At 33.9% G+C, this 17,259-nt stretch overlaps 1 protein-coding gene across 1 annotated transcript in view; it reads right to left on the reverse strand.

Annotated features, from left to right (window-relative positions):
- Positions 1–12,657, reverse strand: part of LOC109790089 (oligopeptide transporter 7) — a 41,804-nt gene extending 29,147 nt beyond the window's left edge. Inside the window, exons 1-2 of the mRNA XM_083075178.1 lie at positions 12,503–12,657; positions 11,793–12,390 (exon numbers count right to left, since the gene is read on the reverse strand). Coding sequence (XP_082931304.1) covers positions 11,793–12,390; positions 12,503–12,536 — 632 coding nt within the window. The 5' untranslated portion in view covers positions 12,537–12,657. The remainder of the gene's footprint in view (positions 1–11,792; positions 12,391–12,502) is intronic.
- Between the last annotated feature and the right edge of the window lie 4,602 nt (positions 12,658–17,259).

The following is a 17,259-nucleotide window of genomic DNA, read 5'->3' on the forward strand; positions in this document are numbered from 1 at the left end:
TTCTCACTGGTTTTGGCTTTCAGAAATGCTCAGTTGAGCATGGTGTGTATATCAAAACAATAAGTGAAACTGAGATCATGGTACTGTGTTTGTACGTTGATGATTTACTCATCACCGGTAGCAGCTTGACCGCTATTGAATCACTCAAGCAAGGTTTGAAGAGTGAATTTGAGATGACTGATCAAGGCATCCTGTCCTATTTTCTGGGAATAGAATTTGCCTACACCAAGAAAGGCATCTTTATGCATCAAAGGAAGTATGTGTCCGAAGTTCTGAAGAGATTTAAAATGTCGGGGTGCAAACCAGCAGAGACTCCAGCTGAATTGAATGTGAAGCTTGAGAAGAGCGAAGATGAAGGCTCTGTTGATGGAACTATGTTCAGGCAAATTGTTGGCAGCTTGAGGTTTATTTGTCACAGCAAACCAGAAATAGCTTTTAGTGTTGGGTTGGTTAGCAGATTTATGAGTGATCCTAGACAATCACATTTAGTTGTAGCTAAAAGAATCATGAGGTATCTAAGAGGAACACTCAGTTATGGCATTTTGTTTCCTCATCACACTAAAGGAGATGATAGTTTACACCTTGTAGCCTATTCTGATTCTGATTGGTGTGGTGATCTGGTTGACAGAAGGAGCACCATGGGACAAGTTTTCTTGCTGTCAGGATCACCTATATCCTGGAGTTCTAACAAGCAGACAGTAGTAGCATTGTCTACTTATGAAGCCGAATACATAGCAGCCTGTGCAGCTGCCTGTCAAGCCTTGTGGATATCCTCTCTACTTAAAGAATTAACTGTTGAGCTTAGGGGAGCTGAAGACTTTAAGAGTTTTGATGATCACAACAACTTGGAGACAACAAGTGTACAACAACAACATTGAACACAAAAACAAAGTCAAGGAAGATTCAAGAAAAATACCTTGAAGTATAGCTATGTAATAGAGCTTAGGAAGCAAATTGTTATAAATGAATTGTTATATTTGTGTCTGTGTGTGCTTTGTGCATTGAGCAAATCTTGTCTAGAATCAAGTAGGGAGTAGATGATGATGAGTTAAACATTGGAAAATTATTTTGAGACTTAAAATGAAGTTTTAAGAACTGACTCAAAATAATCGATTATTGTTAAATATAATCGATTATTTCAGCAAGTGGGCTAAGTGGAATGCCTTGCTGTAATAATCGATTATTTGCCAAAATAATCGATTATTTCAGGAACAACTCTCTGGAATAATCGATTATCCAGCTAAATAATCGATTAAATTGTTCTTGATTGATTTCCAGAAATCTGAAGAACAAAATAATCGATTATTCTTTAAAATAATCGATTATCTAGGTTTGAATTTTTATAAATAGTTTGAACTCTTTTGAAACTTCATAACATTGAGTAAAAACTGATAATCAACTGGTAAAAACGTTTTAGAGTCTGTGTGACATCTTGGAGAGTTTTCTTTGTGAAATCCAAGAGAAAAACGTTTGTGAAAAGCTTGTGAGGAAATCATCATCATCATCATACTCTTGAAAGAGGAAGACAAAGATTTGTTCAAGAATTCCAGGTGAATTCGTTTCATTTTATTCTTTGTGAATCTTTGTGAAAAATCTTGAGAAGGGTTTCTCAAGTGGTGAAGTTTCTTGTAGTGGGTTCTACAAGGGTTACTTTCTTGGGGTCAAGAAAGTGGTTATCTTTTTGTAGTGAAGTATATGCATGTGTGTGTGCTTGTAAACCTTCTTGCTAAAAGATAGTGGATCAAATCTTAATCAGGTGGTGATTAAGGACTGGATGTAGGTCACATGTGGAGTGGCTGAACCAGTATAAAAGACTTGTGCAATCTTCTTCAACCTTATCTCTTATTTTGTAACTTCTTGGTTGTGCTTTAAAGAAGATAAAACTTGACTAACATGTGTATGTGAATTTTGATGGTTTAAATCTATAATTGGATATTATATTTGAACTTCATTGTCTTGTAATCAAGTTGCACATTGCATTCATATCATAGTAACAAGTCTTTAAGAGTGCTTCATTTGAAAATTCTGTCATAGAAAAGTTTTGATTGAATTTAAGATCCAAAAACTCTGATAAATTTTTTAAAGGGTCATTGAATCCAATTCACCCCCCCTCTTGGATTGGGCCATTCTTTTCTAACAATTGGTATCTAGAGCAAGGTTCTTGAGAGTTATTCAAGATTTAAAAATGGCCAACAACAACCTACCCTATGGTGAGGGTGTCTCTATACATAGACCTCCTGTTTTCAATGGTGAAAATTATGTCTATTGGAAGATTAGGATGAGAATTTTCATTGAAACTATTGATATTGCTGTATGGGATGCTATAGAAAATGGACCCTATATCCCTATGAAAAAGAATGATGATGGTGAGCTTAAGGAAAAACATTGGAGTGAGTGGAGTGATGAGGAAAATAGAAGAGCCCAACATGACAAAAGAGCCAAAAACATCATAACATCTGCATTGTCTATTGATGAATTTTTCAGAATTTCACAATGCTTATCTGCTAAAGAAATGTGGGACACTTTGCAAGTCACTCATGAAGGAACAAGCGATGTAAAGAGATCAAGAAAGCATACTCTCATTAGAGAATATGAGCTGTTTAGAATGCAAAATGGTGAATCTATTTCTGATTTCCAAAAAAGATTTACACACTTGATAAATCACCTTGTTGACCTTGGCAGGAAATTTGAAAAGGAAGAGCTGAATCTAAAAGTGCTGCAATGCTTGGATAGATCATGGCAAGCAAAGGTGACAGCCATTGAAGAATCAAAGGATTTGACCTCCTTGACATTAGCTACTCTCTTTGGGAAATTAAGGGAGCATGAGCAAAAGCTGCACATATTTGATGAACATGAGCAGCAAGATAAGAAAGGCAAAGGAGTGTCATTGAAAGCCCTGAAATCTGCCAAAGGTAAAGAAGTGTGTGAAGAAACAAGCTCCGATGATTCCGAAACCGAGAACTTCAATCTGCTGGTAAAGAAGTTCAGAAAGTTCATGAGAAGAAAGAAGAATTCCCCCTACAAATTCAATAAGAAGTCAAACAAGAAAGGGGAAGCAAGCACATCCTCCTTTAATTGCTTTGAATGTGGTAAACCGGGACACATGAAGGCTGAGTGTCCAAATCTCTTGAAGAAGCAAAAAGAGGAGAAGAAAGTTAAGAAAAATGCAAAAGGAAAGAGAGCCTATATTGCTTGGGAAGATAATGACTCAAGCACATCAAGTGATGAATCTGAATGTGAGGAGAACAACTTGTGTTTGATGGCTGCAACTGACCATGACACAATTGTAAGTGACTCTGACCTTGAATCCAATCCGGATTATGATCAGCTTCAAGAAGCTTTTATACAAATTCATGAAGAAGCTGTCAAATTAGGGGCCTTAAATTCAAAGTTGAAAAACAAGCTGAAATGGTATGAAAATGCTTTAATTGAAGCTGAACAAGAGCTTGAAGATTTGAAGCATGAGCATGAAAATCTTCAAACTATGTTTAACTTTAGTGAAGCTCATTCCTCAAAAGATGTTTGTGAACATTGCAAAGTTTTTGAAAAAGAAAATGCTGACTTAAAATCCACACTTGCAAGGTTCACAAAGGGAAATGCAAATTTGAATATTCTTTTGGGAAAACAAAGAAACACTTTTGATAGGAGTGGACTTGGCTTTAATCCAAGTACAAGCATACCAATTGTGTCAAAGAAAGTAGCTTTTGTGAAAAGTCAAAATTTTAGAAAACTCAAAAGCAACTTTTCTAGACAAGCAACTTGTTTTTATTGTTGTAAAAAAGGTCATACAATTAGGAACTGCTATTCAAGAAAATATGGAGTTCCAAGTGGAAAAATGATTTGGGTTGAGAAGAGTCAAAGGCTGAGAACTAACCAACAAGGACCCTCCACATGGGTACCTAAATTTTTCCTCTAAATTTGTGTTGTAAGAATGCTTGAGGGCCAAAAATTTACTGTGGTATCTTGATAGTGGCTGCTCAAGGCACATGACCGGGGATCCCTCCAAATTCTCAAGTCTGAAATTGAAGAATGAAGGGTATGTTACCTATGGTGACAACAATAAAGGCAAAATTCTTGGCCATGGCAATGTTGGTAATTCCTCCTCTCAAACATTGATTGAAAATGTTTTGCTTGTTGATGGCTTGAAACATAATTTGCTAAGTATTAGTCAATTGAGTGATAAAGGCTTTAAAATTGAATTTGATAATACATGTTGCTTGATATGTGATAAAAAGAGTAAAGAAATCAGATTCATTGGTAAAAGAATTGACAATATATACATGTTTGACTTAGAACACTCTATAACAATGTCAAACACTAAGTGTCTAATAACTCAAGAAGAAAACATATGGCTTTGGCATAGGAGAGCTGCACACATTCATATGGATCACCTAAATAAACTGTGTAGGAAAGAATTAGTGGTTGGTCTACCTAAACTCAAGTTTGGAAAAGACAAACTATGTGATGCTTGTCAAAAGGGCAAGCAAGTGAAGGCTAGCTTTAAAAGTAAAAATCAGATTTCAACATCTAGACCTTTGCAATTAATTCACATGGATTTGTTTGGTCCATCAAGAACAATGAGCTTAGGCGGAAACTACTATGGCTTAGTAATTGTTGATGACTATTCTAGATATACATGGGTTATGTTTCTTGCAAAAAAAAATGATGCTTTTAATGCCATTAGAAAATTTGCCAAACTTGTTCAAAATGAGAAGTGTTCAAACATCACCTCTATAAGAAGTGATCATGGAGGTGAGTTTCAAAACATAATGTTTCAAAAATTCTGTGAGGAACATGGTATAAACCATAATTTCTCAGCACCTAGGACACCTCAACAAAATGGGGTTGTTGAGAGAAAGAATAGGTCCTTAGAAGAACTTGCTAGAACAATGTTGAATGAAACAAATTTGCCAAAATATTTTTGGGCTGATGCTATTAACACTGCTTGTCATGTGTTAAACAAAGTTCTGATTCGGCCTATATTAAAGAAAACACCCTATGAAATTTACAAAGGAAAGAAACCTAACATTTCATATTTTAGAGTGTTTGGGTGTAAGTGTTATGTGCTGAACAATGGGAAAGAACAACTTGGAAAGTTTGATGCAAAGGCTGATGAGGCATTCTTTCTAGGATACTCTACAAATAGTAAGGCTTATAGAATTTATAATAAGAGAACTCTAGTTGTAGAAGAATCTGTCCATGTGGTATTTGATGAGTCAAATAAGCAAGAGACTAGACAAACTGAAGTTGAGGATTTAACTGAGTTGCTTGATCAATCCCTATTTGAGAATGAACCTAATGATGTGTCTAAGGAGAGTGAGTCACATATGAAACAAAAGGAAACATGTGAACAATTGCCAAAGGAATGGAAAACCACAAGAGACTTATCAATGGACAATATAATTGGAAGCATTGGTAAGGGTGTTTCAACTAGAAGTGCAATTAAAAATATTTGCAACACTATGGCATTTGTGTCACAAGTTGAACCTAAGAACATTGATGAAGCACTTAAAGATGAACATTGGTTAATGGCTATGCAAGAGGAACTAAATCAGTTTGAAAGAAATGAAGTGTGGGATTTAGTGCCATTACCAAAAGATTATCCAATCATTGGAACCAAGTGGGTTTTCAGAAATAAGCTTGATGAATCTGGAATAATTCTTAGAAATAAGGCAAGACTAGTGGCTAAGGGGTATAATCAAGAAGAAGGAATTAACTATGATGAGACTTTTGCCCCTGTAGCAAGGATTGAAGCAATTAGACTACTTCTTGCTTATTCTACCATAAAGAATTTCAAGCTTTATCAAATGGACGTAAAAAGTGCTTTCCTCAATGGGCTGATACAAGAGGAAGTGTATGTGGAACAGCCACCTGGATTTGTGGATTTCAAAAATCCTAATCATGTGTACAAGCTCAAAAAGGCACTCTATGGCTTGAAGCAAGCTCCTAGATCTTGGTATGACAGGTTAAGCAAATTTCTAATTGAGAATGATTATGAAAGAGGAAAGGTGGATAATACATTGTTTGTCAAGAAGTTTAAAAATGATACAATGTATGTGCAAATATATGTGGATGATATTGTGTTTGGATCTACAAATATCTCTCTCTATAAAGAATTTGCTAAAACCATGCAAGGAGAATTTGAGATGTCAATGATGGGAGAACTTACCTTCTTTTTGGGATTACAAGTCAAACAAATGCATGATGGAACTTTCATAAGTCAAAGTAAGTATTGCAATGAACTTTTGAAAAAGTTTGGTATGGAAGGGTGTAAGGAGGCTGCTACACCAATATCAAACAATTGCAATCTTGACTTAGATGAGAAAGGAATTGCTGTTGAAAATTCAAAATATAGAGGTATCATAGGATCACTCTTGTACTTGACAGCAAGTAGGCCTGATATAATGTTTGTTGTGTGCCTATGTGCAAGATTCCAAGCTAATCCTAAAGAATCTCATATGAAAAGTGTAAAGAGAATCCTTAAGTATTTGAAAGGTACAACTAATGTTGGTTTGTGGTATGCAAAGGGAGTCTCACTAAGTCTGATAGGCTACTCAGATTCAGACTATGCTGGGTGTAGACTAGATAGAAAGAGCACAAGTGGAACTTGTCACTTGTTAGGTAGTGCACTTGTTTCATGGCATAGCAAAAAACAAGCTTGTGTTGCTTTAAGTACAGCTGAGGCTGAGTATATTGCAGCTGAAAGTTGTTGTGCTCAAATTCTTTGGATGAAGCAACAATTAAGAGACTATGGAGTTGAGTTGAACAAAATTCCTTTGAGGTGTGATAACACTAGTGCAATAAATCTGACCAAGAATCCAATTTTGCACTCTAGGACTAAGCATATTGAGATAAGACACCACTTTTTGAGAGATCATGTTCAAAGAAATGATTGTGCTGTGGAGTTTGTAGAGACAAGTAAACAACTTGCTGATATTTTTACAAAACCTCTACCTAGAGAAAGGTTCAATCAATTGAGAATTGAATTGGGAATAATTAATGAATCAAGTTTGAATTGATTGTGTTGTGAGAATGAAAGTAAGAGATGTGTGAAAGATTATATTTGAAAGTGGCAAACAAGTCTTGGTAAAATTTGAGAAGTTAAAATTTTTCAGAGAAACAAATCCTCACTGGAATAATCGATTATCTTAAGATATAATCGATTATCTTAAGTGATTTATGGAAACAAACGATTATCTTGGGAAATAATCGATTATCTGGAACATGAAGAATTCCAAGAGTTTCTGAAATAATCGATTATTTGAGTAATAATCGATTATCTGGTAAGAAGGAACTCAAGAGTCACTGTAATAATCGATTATCTTGGGAAATAATCGATTATCTGAGTAGTGGAATCTGAAAGGCCACTGGAATAATCGATTATTCTGTAAATAATCGATTATCTGGGTTGTGTTAGGAGAAACTACCCTCTGTAATAATCGATTATCCTTAAAATAATCGATTATCCATATCAGATTTCGTTTTCAAAAGATTTTTCTGATGCAAATAATCGATTATTTGCATAAATAATCGATTATCTGGGCGGTTTTTTGAAATTTCCTGAAACAGTTATCTACGCGCCAACCCTTAAAACTACCCATTACCCTTATACCCAGAATGTGCTAGGGCTTCAAAAACACTCTCATTCTCTCATTCTCTCATTCTCTCATTTTCCCCCAAACCCTCAAAACCCTAACTCTCTCAAATCCTTCCACAATTCTTCATCTTCTTCATCTTTCTCCAAGACCCAACCATGGCATCTTCTTCCAAAAGGCCCAAGAAGCTTGAAGTGAGGGGGAGCAAACGTCCTCTTCCCTCAGAGCAACTGATTTCGAAGTGGTTCGCGGATGAGAAAGCGCAAGAATATTACTTCGAGTGGTACGCTGGTCGGAGAATCATTCCTCCGAAGACCCTAAAGCTTGAATGGTTCAAGAATGAAGGGTTTAGCTTTCCAACCCTTTTGGAGCATCAGGAGTTGAAGGTGTTCCTGGAGATGGAAGGACCCTACTACCCAGAACTGATCAGGTTATTTCTATGTTTTGCCACTACTAACGGAGGAGTTATGCAATCAGTGGTGAAGGGCAAACTGATCAAGTTGGACGGACCAACTCTGAGAGTGGCTGCGGGTCTGAGCGGGACAGGAGCAGAGAAACCCCAGCCATTCAACTTTGGAGATTTTGAAGAACTGACCACATTTCGGGACTGTCAAAGGGTTCCGTCAAACACCAATTACGAGAAATTTTTAGCGGGAGGTATGAAGAAAAACTCTCGTTTAATTTCTTTCATTATTGCCTGGATGTTAAAACCAAGGTTGCACAATCATGCACAAATGTCTCGGGATGACATTTTATTAATGCATGTGATTAAGAAGAAAATTAAGATTGATTGGGTGTCAGTTGTGAACGATTGTATCTGGAAGGCAAGGAGAAAGGAAGACGGACCGATTCCTTATGCTTTACTCTTGTCTAAAATTTTTGAAAATGCTGGAGTAGATTTGACAGGTGAAAGAAAGATTGTTCTACACGCGTCAAATAAAATTGAGAAATCTTCTTTTCACCACATGGGTATGCTGAAGCAAGAAGATAAGTGGGTTTTTAAAGGAGATGTTCCTCCTACCCCGGAGCCAGCTACAGATGAGGACGGTGTTCCTTCTCATGATGAGGATCAGCCACCACAGGTGGAAGCTGAGCCTAGAGAAGCTGAGCAGGAGCTGAAGCCATTCTCACCGTTTGAACAGATCATGATCAACAAAATGGATGCTATGATGGAGATGTCACGGAGACATGAATCCATGTTCTCTGGAATTCTTGATAGGTTTGACGACCTAGATCATGAAGTCAGAATCATCAAGACGCAGCTTGGTATTCCGGACGATGAGGAGTGATTTCTGTTTTTGTTATTTTGTTTAGTTTTCAAGTTCAAGTTTGGAACAATTTTTTTTTAAGTTCATTTGGTTGTAATGATTTTAATTCCTGAACACTTTTATTGCTTTTGATGTTGAACAATTTAAATTTGATGAATTTGAAGCTTGTTTGTTAATGTGTTGGTTCAATTTTGATTCCAAAGCTTGGTTTGGATTGCTGATGCAAAATGCTCTGTTTTTTGGTGAGCATATATGTTGGAATGTGATTATTTGTGCTTTGGAATACTCTGTTTTTTTTTTACTGTGAAAATGACTATCTTGACTTGGTTTGGTTTGTGATATGGTGCACAATTGGCATCACAAATTGGTTAAAATTTGGTTTGAGTTGCAGAACCAAAATTGGTTCATTTATGATAATATTGTTGGAGAGAATCTGTACATGGCAATTCTTTGTTAACCTTGGCTTACTTTGTTTTTGATAATGCCAAAGGGGGAGAAATGGTATTGTGTATTGTGTGTTTAGTTGTTGTTTGCAGGTATTGTGCTTGTGTGTGTGTGTTGTGCAGGTGGTTCGTAGCACAATATGGCACAATAAGAAGTTAAGTGAATATTGGTTCATGGATTAGTTCATGGGTTGTCATCATCAAAAAGAGAGAGATTGTTGAGCTTAGGGGAGCTGAAGACTTTAAGAGTTTTGATGATCACAACAACTTGGAGACAACAAGTGTACAACAACATTGAACACAAAAACAAAGTCAAGGAAGAGTCAAGAAAAATACCTTGAAGTATAGCTATGTAATAGAGCTTAGGAAGCGAATTGTTATAAATGAATTGTTATATTTGTGTCTGTGTGTGCTTTGTGCATTGAGCAAATCTTGTCTAGAATCAAGTAGGGAGTAGATGATGATGAGTTAAACATTGGAAAATTATTTTGAGACTTAAAATGAAGTTTTAAGAACTGACTCAAAATAATCGATTATTGTTAAATATAATCGATTATTTCAACAAGTGGGCTAAGTGGAATGCCTTGCTGTAATAATCGATTATTTGCCAAAATAATCGATTATTTCAGGAACAACTCTCTGGAATAATCGATTATCCAGCTAAATAATCGATTAAATTGTTCTTGATTGATTTCCAGAAATCTGAAGAACAAAATAATCGATTATTCTTTAAAATAATCGATTATCTGGGTTTGAATTTTTATAAATAGTTTGAACTCTTTTGAAACTTCATAACATTGAGTAAAAACTGATAATCAACTGGTAAAAACATTTTAGAGAGTCTGTGTGACATCTTGGAGAGTTTTCTTTGTGAAATCCAAGAGAAAAACGTTTGTGAAAAGCTTGTGAGGAAATCATCATCATCATCATACTCTTGAAAGAGGAAGACAAAGATTTGTTCAAGAATTCCAGGTGAATTAATTTCATTTTATTCTTTGTGAATCTTTGTGAAAAATCTTGAGAAGGGTTTCTCAAGTGGTGAAGTTTCTTGTAGTGGGTTCTACAAGGGTTACTTTCTTGGGGTCAAGAAAGTGGTTATCTTTTTGTAGTGAAGTATATGCATGTGTGTGTGCTTGTAAACCTTCTTGCTAAAAGATAGTGGATCAAATCTTAATCAGGTGGTGATTAAGGACTGGATGTAGGTCACATGTGGAGTGGCTGAACCAGTATAAAAGACTTGTGCAATCTTCTTCAACCTTATCTCTTATTTTGTAACTTCTTGGTTGTGCTTTAAAGAAGATAAAACTTGACTAACATGTGTATGTGAATTTTGATGGTTTAAATCTATAATTGGATATTATATTTGAACTTCATTGTCTTGTAATCAAGTTGCACATTGCATTCATATCATAGTAACAAGTCTTTAAGAGTGCTTCATTTGAAAATTCTGTCATAGAAAAGTTTTGATTGAATTTAAGATCCAAAAACTCTGATAAATTTTTTAAAGGGTCATTGAATCCAATTCACCCCCCTCTTGGGTTGGCCCATTCTTTTCTAACATTAACGGTGTTTACTGGTGAAGCAGTGGATTTACTGGTGGATAGCAAATCAGCAATTGACTTGGCTAAGAACCCTGTGTCACACGGTAGAAGCAAGCATATAGACACGAAATTCCATTTCCTCAGAGATCAAGTAAGCAAGGGGAGGATCAGACTTCAGCATTGCAGATCTGAGAAACAGCTAGCTGACATTATGACTAAATCCATGAAGAGTGAAAGGTTTAAAGAGTTGAGAGAGTCTTTGAATGTTGTTAGTTTGTAATTGGTTTGAATCAAGGGGAGGTGTTAGAAGTGATTAAAACATTATAAATACCACCCTTGTGCTAAAATGTAATACACTGAATAAGAAAGCATAATTTTCTCTCCCTTGCCTCTGTGAGTGTGTGTTTCGTGTTACGTTTCACCTCTTTCCTCCAACAAGGACTAAATTGAAACAAAAAATTAAAATAAAACTAAATTGAAACAAACAAATATTATAAGGGACTAAATTAGGATTTTAACTAATAATTTAAAAAGGATATGTTCAGATTAGACAGCGATTGACACTTTGTTGGGTCCATCACCTCATTAAAAAAAAAAATATATATATATATATATATATATATATATATATAGATGATATTGACGGAATAATAAAGAAAGAAATAAATGGAATAATAAATATAATAAAGAATAAGATATTTTTAAAGCAAAGGTGAAGGAAGCACTAAGCAGTGATTGACACTTTATTAGGTCCATCTCCTCATTAAAAAAATATGATAATGAAAGGAATAATAAAGAGAGAGATAAATGGAATAATAAATATGATAATGATAAGATATTTTTGAAGTAAAGGTGAAGGAAGCACTAAGCATTGAGCGATGGTTTGTGCGATTATGATGCAAGAGTGGAAGAAAAGAAAGCAACAAATAATCGAAAGCCACGTACCTAAAGAGCGAGACCTGGACAAGGTTTTGGGGCCACCACATTGAAGCGGGCTCCACAAGGTACCGTCTGAAAACCCCGGCCCAACCAAAGCCCAAAACCTGCGTTGTTATAACGACAAGTAACGCCGCCAAGACCGTTAACTCCATCCGATAGAACACTTTAACGGCGCAAACGAAATGGACGGCGAAGAAGGTAGCGTCTCCGGTACTGGCGAAGATGGTGATAAGCACATGCTCCTTCACGTTGAACTTCCCCGGGTTCAGCGTGAACTCCCACCGCGTCCCCTTCAAGAACGCGCGCTCCGTCACCGTCGCCGCCATCAGGTGTCCCACCGGCACCACCGCGATCTGCGCCGATATCGCCGTCACCGAAAGCGGCTCCCGCCGGTACACGAAGAACTGGTTCAGGAACGAGAGGAGCGCGCACGCTAGGGTTCCTAAAATCCATGTCCGGAACGTGAACGAAGGCAGTGAGGGATCGTCGGTCACCGGCACCGTCAGCGCCACCTGCTCCACCGGAGAAGTCTCGTCGTCTGGTGAATTCTCCGGCGCCGAGGTGGTGGCGTTTTTGTTGTGATTGTGATTGTGACTCCTTTTAACTGAAATTGCGAAGTCCAAAGGAAAGCGTTAATTAATTCATGTTTTGATGAAAAGAAGAGAACAGAAAAAAGTGCGTTTGGAGAATGAGAGAAAATGAAGGTGCGAACGAACTTAGCGGTGCACTGATTTCAGGATCATTTGCCATGTTCTCCTGAGCTTGGGAGCTGAAATTTGAAATTTAAAATTAAAAGCGCTTTTAGTTTTGGGGTTTCTTTCTGTTCGTATATATAATTTTTGCACGTGTCAACGTGATTAAAATAGACAAATGAATGAGATATGAGCTGAAATAATTAATAGAAATGACGCTTAGCATGAACTTTTTTTTTTTTTAATATATTGTTTTTTTTAATTATTAAAATAATCTGAGCTTATTTTTATTTATGTAAATAACTAGTTTTTGAGGTTGAAATGAGAAATCAGTAACCGATTTTTTAAAAGAATTTTTAAAAAAAATTTAAAAATTCGTTTAAGAAAATTGGTTACCCAATTTTTCTATTGAGTTTTTTTTTTCGTTTTTTGGGCTTTTTTTGTTTTTCATTTTTTTCAGATTTGTTATTTATTTTCCTTTTTCAGTTTTTAATATTCAGATTTAAAAAAAGTATAATAAATTTTAAAAAAATTCATTTTGTTTTTGTTTTTTTAAGATTATAAAAAATCTATTGAATATTTAAATAAAATAATTTTTAAAGAATAAAATTTAATAAAATTAATTTTAAATAAATGACAATATTATTATAAATCACAACTTTAATTGAGATGAATAATTTTAAATAAAAACAAAATAACAACAACAAAATAAGAGATCGAATAAAAAAGAACAACAAGACAATTACAATCCACGAAATTACAATCCAACTTTAATGATGTCTATGTCCACCAGTTCCACACCTCGAAGGTTGTCGATTCCTTGTTGGGTTTCGACGACGAATGCGTGGTTGTTGTGGTTCAACTTGCTCCCCATCATGTTTTATATTAATAATAACGGTGACTAGATTTGACGAAGCACTTCCATCGATCTCAGAGTGATAAGAAGAAAATGAAGAAAAATTCATGTTTTGCATGTAAAAATATGCACTTTGTGGCATGTGTATGTCGACACCGAAAAGATTGCTCATGAAATCCCCTGTTGGAGTTGTTGTTGATGGTGGGGTGTACATGAATTGTTCATGGTGCGTATGAAATGGTGGATTCATTGAAAGAGACTGAGGATGTTGTTCCACACTATAATGTGGATCTTCAGCCATTGGGGATGTTGTTCCTATAGTTGTTGGGAGTTGTGTACTAGAAGTGGATGCATGAGATGAAGAATATTGGCTACAAAGAAATAATTTAGAATGTGTCTCAGGAAAAGTATGTGTCTCAGGTCTCCACCTCTTCACCAAAGACATTATCAGAGAATCATCGATTTTAAAATGTCTAATTTTCGCAACCTCTCCAAAGCCAGCAATCTCCAACAAATGTTCAATTCTTGGGTCAGGTGTAGGCATGGAATGATAGTAAGATTGAATCACTTGATCACTTGTTGTCTGCGAATATGGTTGAATTGAAATGTTAGTAATGAATGATATTAGTTGTAAACATTATGCAATATATATTAACTTATCATAAGATGAGTTTCATTTGACCTATGGAGGTGTTGTTTCCACAATATAGTTGAAGACGAAGAAGACATTCTTGAAAAATAATAGCAACGAAATTGAAGAGTGCAATAGCTGAAGAGAATTGATCTTTTGTTGTGTGTTTAGGGTTGGAACATATGTAGTGTATATATAGTGCAAAAAATTTGAATTAGTTTGTCTCATTGCCTAAGGAATCCAAAGACTTTGTGCAGAGTGTCATTGCCTTTGGTCCTAGAGTGTCAGAAAATTAATGCTTTGTGTAGTGTCATCAATTACTTTGTCCTAGAGCGTTAGGACTCCAATGACTTTGTGCAGTGTCATCAATTGTTTTGTCCTAGAGCGTCAGAAAATTAATGCTTTGTGTAGAGTGTCATCAATTGCTTTGTCTTAGAGCGTTTAGAAAAATTAATGACTTTATGCAGTGTCATCAATTGCTTTGTCCTAGAGCATCAGAGAAATGAATGACTTTGTGCAGAGTGTCATTGCCTTGGTCCCAGAGCGTTAGAAAAATTAATGCTTTGTGTAGAGTGTCATTGCCTTGGTCCTAGAGCGTCAGGAATCCAATGACTTTGTGCAGTGTCATCAATTGCTTTGACCTAGAGCGTCAAGAATCCAATTACTTTGCGTTTGTCCACATTAGCTTGCTTTAGTTCTTTATAAACCCTAAACACATGATAAAATGCAAGAGATTGAAACATCCAATCAATGGAGTCGTTAACCGTTCCGAACACTGTTTATTATGATGGACAAATTGTCTCCACTGAGCATGGAGATACATTTGTTAGCAACGAGGTTAAAACCCTACTAGTAAGCAACATGATGACTTATCAACAACTTATGCAGGTTATTAATAATAACCTTAATCTTCCTCATTACAAAGTTGTCATAGATATCCACCACTGATACCTGAATTCATGTATCGGTGGTGTATATAAATATACGTGTCGTCTTAGGGATGATGAAGATGTGGAGTGTATGTTTTCATTATTCATAGAACTACACGACCTAACAAGTCTCGAATTGTATGCTACCACGACGTATATTGGATTATTGCATGGGATGGAAGCGATTGAAAGATACCTTGACCAAACAATGAAGTTAGACAACTAATGTTATATGGTTTAGATTTTATGTTATTTATCTATTATGTTTGAAGTTTATTTAAATTGTGTTTTTTTAAAGTTATTTTCATTTTAATGATGAAACCGTTATAATTAGTGTATTTAATATATAATGTCATTAATATTTAATAAAATAATATTGTCATTTATGTAATAATCAATTTAATTATCTATAATTACCAATACAAAATCAATATATTTATTATTATATTAAAGTTTTCAATTTTCTATATTTAATAAATTTAATTTAAATAATAAAATCAATTTTATAATTCTAAAATTTAGTATGATAAATAAGTTTTAATATTTTCTTTATTTTTAACATAAATTTAAAATATTATGCAAAATTTTATAATTTTATATATAATTCTGAAAATTATAATTAACTATATTTATTTTAAAAAATTTAAAATCAGAAATATTATAATTTATAAATAAATATAATATTATTTTTTATTATTAAGTATTATTCTTTATAAACTATTTAGTTTAAATATTAAATATATTTTTCTAAAATTAATTATACTTTTTAAAAAAATCTGAAAATCAAAAAATGAAAAATGAATTTTTTTTTAAATCTGAACAAGAAAAGCCCAAAAAATGAAAAAAAAAAAAAAAAAAACCAATAGAAATATCGGTTATTAGGTAATCGATTTCTCAAAGGATTCTAAATTTTTTTAAAATAATTCCTTTAAGAAATTGATTATCCAGTAACCGATTTCTCACCTGAGCCTCAAAATGGGTTATTTACGCAAATAAAAATGAGTTCAAGTTATTTTAATAATTAAAAAAAATAATATATTAAAAAAAAGTCCTTAGCATGACTCCCAATGCCTATTTTATTTTTTGTATTTCTATCTTCTCTTAATGGTTTTAATCATCAAAATATTATAAATATTGATGAGAATAATGATTAGGCTTAAAATTTACGTATCAATCATATAATTGGTTTAACTAAATCTAAACAAAGTCTCATATTTAAATGAAAAAAAACGTGGTAAAAAAATAGATCTCAATAATTAAATGTGACTAACATAAAAAAAAACACTTATGAATAATTTACACCAATTATATAGTAACCAATTGAATAATGTGAGTTTTTTTTTATTTAATGAGATTTATACAACATTTACATTTATATAACAAAAAATTATATTAACAGTAATATTAATTATACAATAAATAATGTGTTTGATAATTAGGATTTGAATCTTGTTAATAATAATCATGGACATATTCATTTCATAAATCATAACTACTTTGTTTGAATTTTATATACCACAGACTCGGTGGTAGGTAATGCAAATGTATTCAACAAAAAAAAAAAAGTAATGTTATTATTTGTGAAATGCATAAATGGCATATAATTAATATAGTCCAATCTAATTTGATGGCGAGTGAGGATTTTTCTGTTGTCCCAAAAAATTTCGTATTTGGACTTGTTTCTCAACAAGATACATTAAATGAGATTCTTTTCGGAAAATAATTATTTTGATCCGTAGAATTTAGATGTCGTTATTATATTTCTCTTTTTGGATAAAAAGAAATTAAAAGAAATTTCTAAAAATGTAAAATATCAATCACATTATTCTAAAACTAGAAAATTATGTGACTAAAAAGTATAATATTAATATATTTTTAATAATTAAAATATTTAGGAGTTATGTGACGTTTTCAGTGTTTTCAACCGTGTACTAGAAGTTGTCACATTTAGTAACAACTTGTCCATACTAGAAGTCGTCAAAGGTATTGACAACTTTTGTGTTGTTCGATACTCGTTTGCCCCCTTGACGTTTTCTTACTCCTATACTCTTTTGCTACCATACTTCTATCGGATAACACCAATTTATAAATCCCAAAAATGCTAAATGGATTTATGAAGCACTATGCGCTTTTGCTCTGGACATTCAACATGTTTTAAGTTTTTAGTTTATTGAGTTGAAAGTTTAAGGTTTAGTATTAGGTTATAGTTATAGTGTAATAGTATTAATAAATTAAATACTTTTTTTTGGTAATCATAATTTTATTTATTGTTAATAATAGTGTTATAGGCTTTAAAAATATTTTTGCTAATAATTTGTTAAAAAAATTTATTTGTTATTTGCTTTGTATTTTACAATATGTAATT

The sequence above is a fragment of the Cajanus cajan genome, chromosome 5 (genome assembly GCF_000230855.2).
Source record: "Cajanus cajan strain Asha chromosome 5, NIPB_CcT2T_4, whole genome shotgun sequence".
Lineage (NCBI taxonomy): Eukaryota > Viridiplantae > Streptophyta > Magnoliopsida > Fabales > Fabaceae > Cajanus > Cajanus cajan.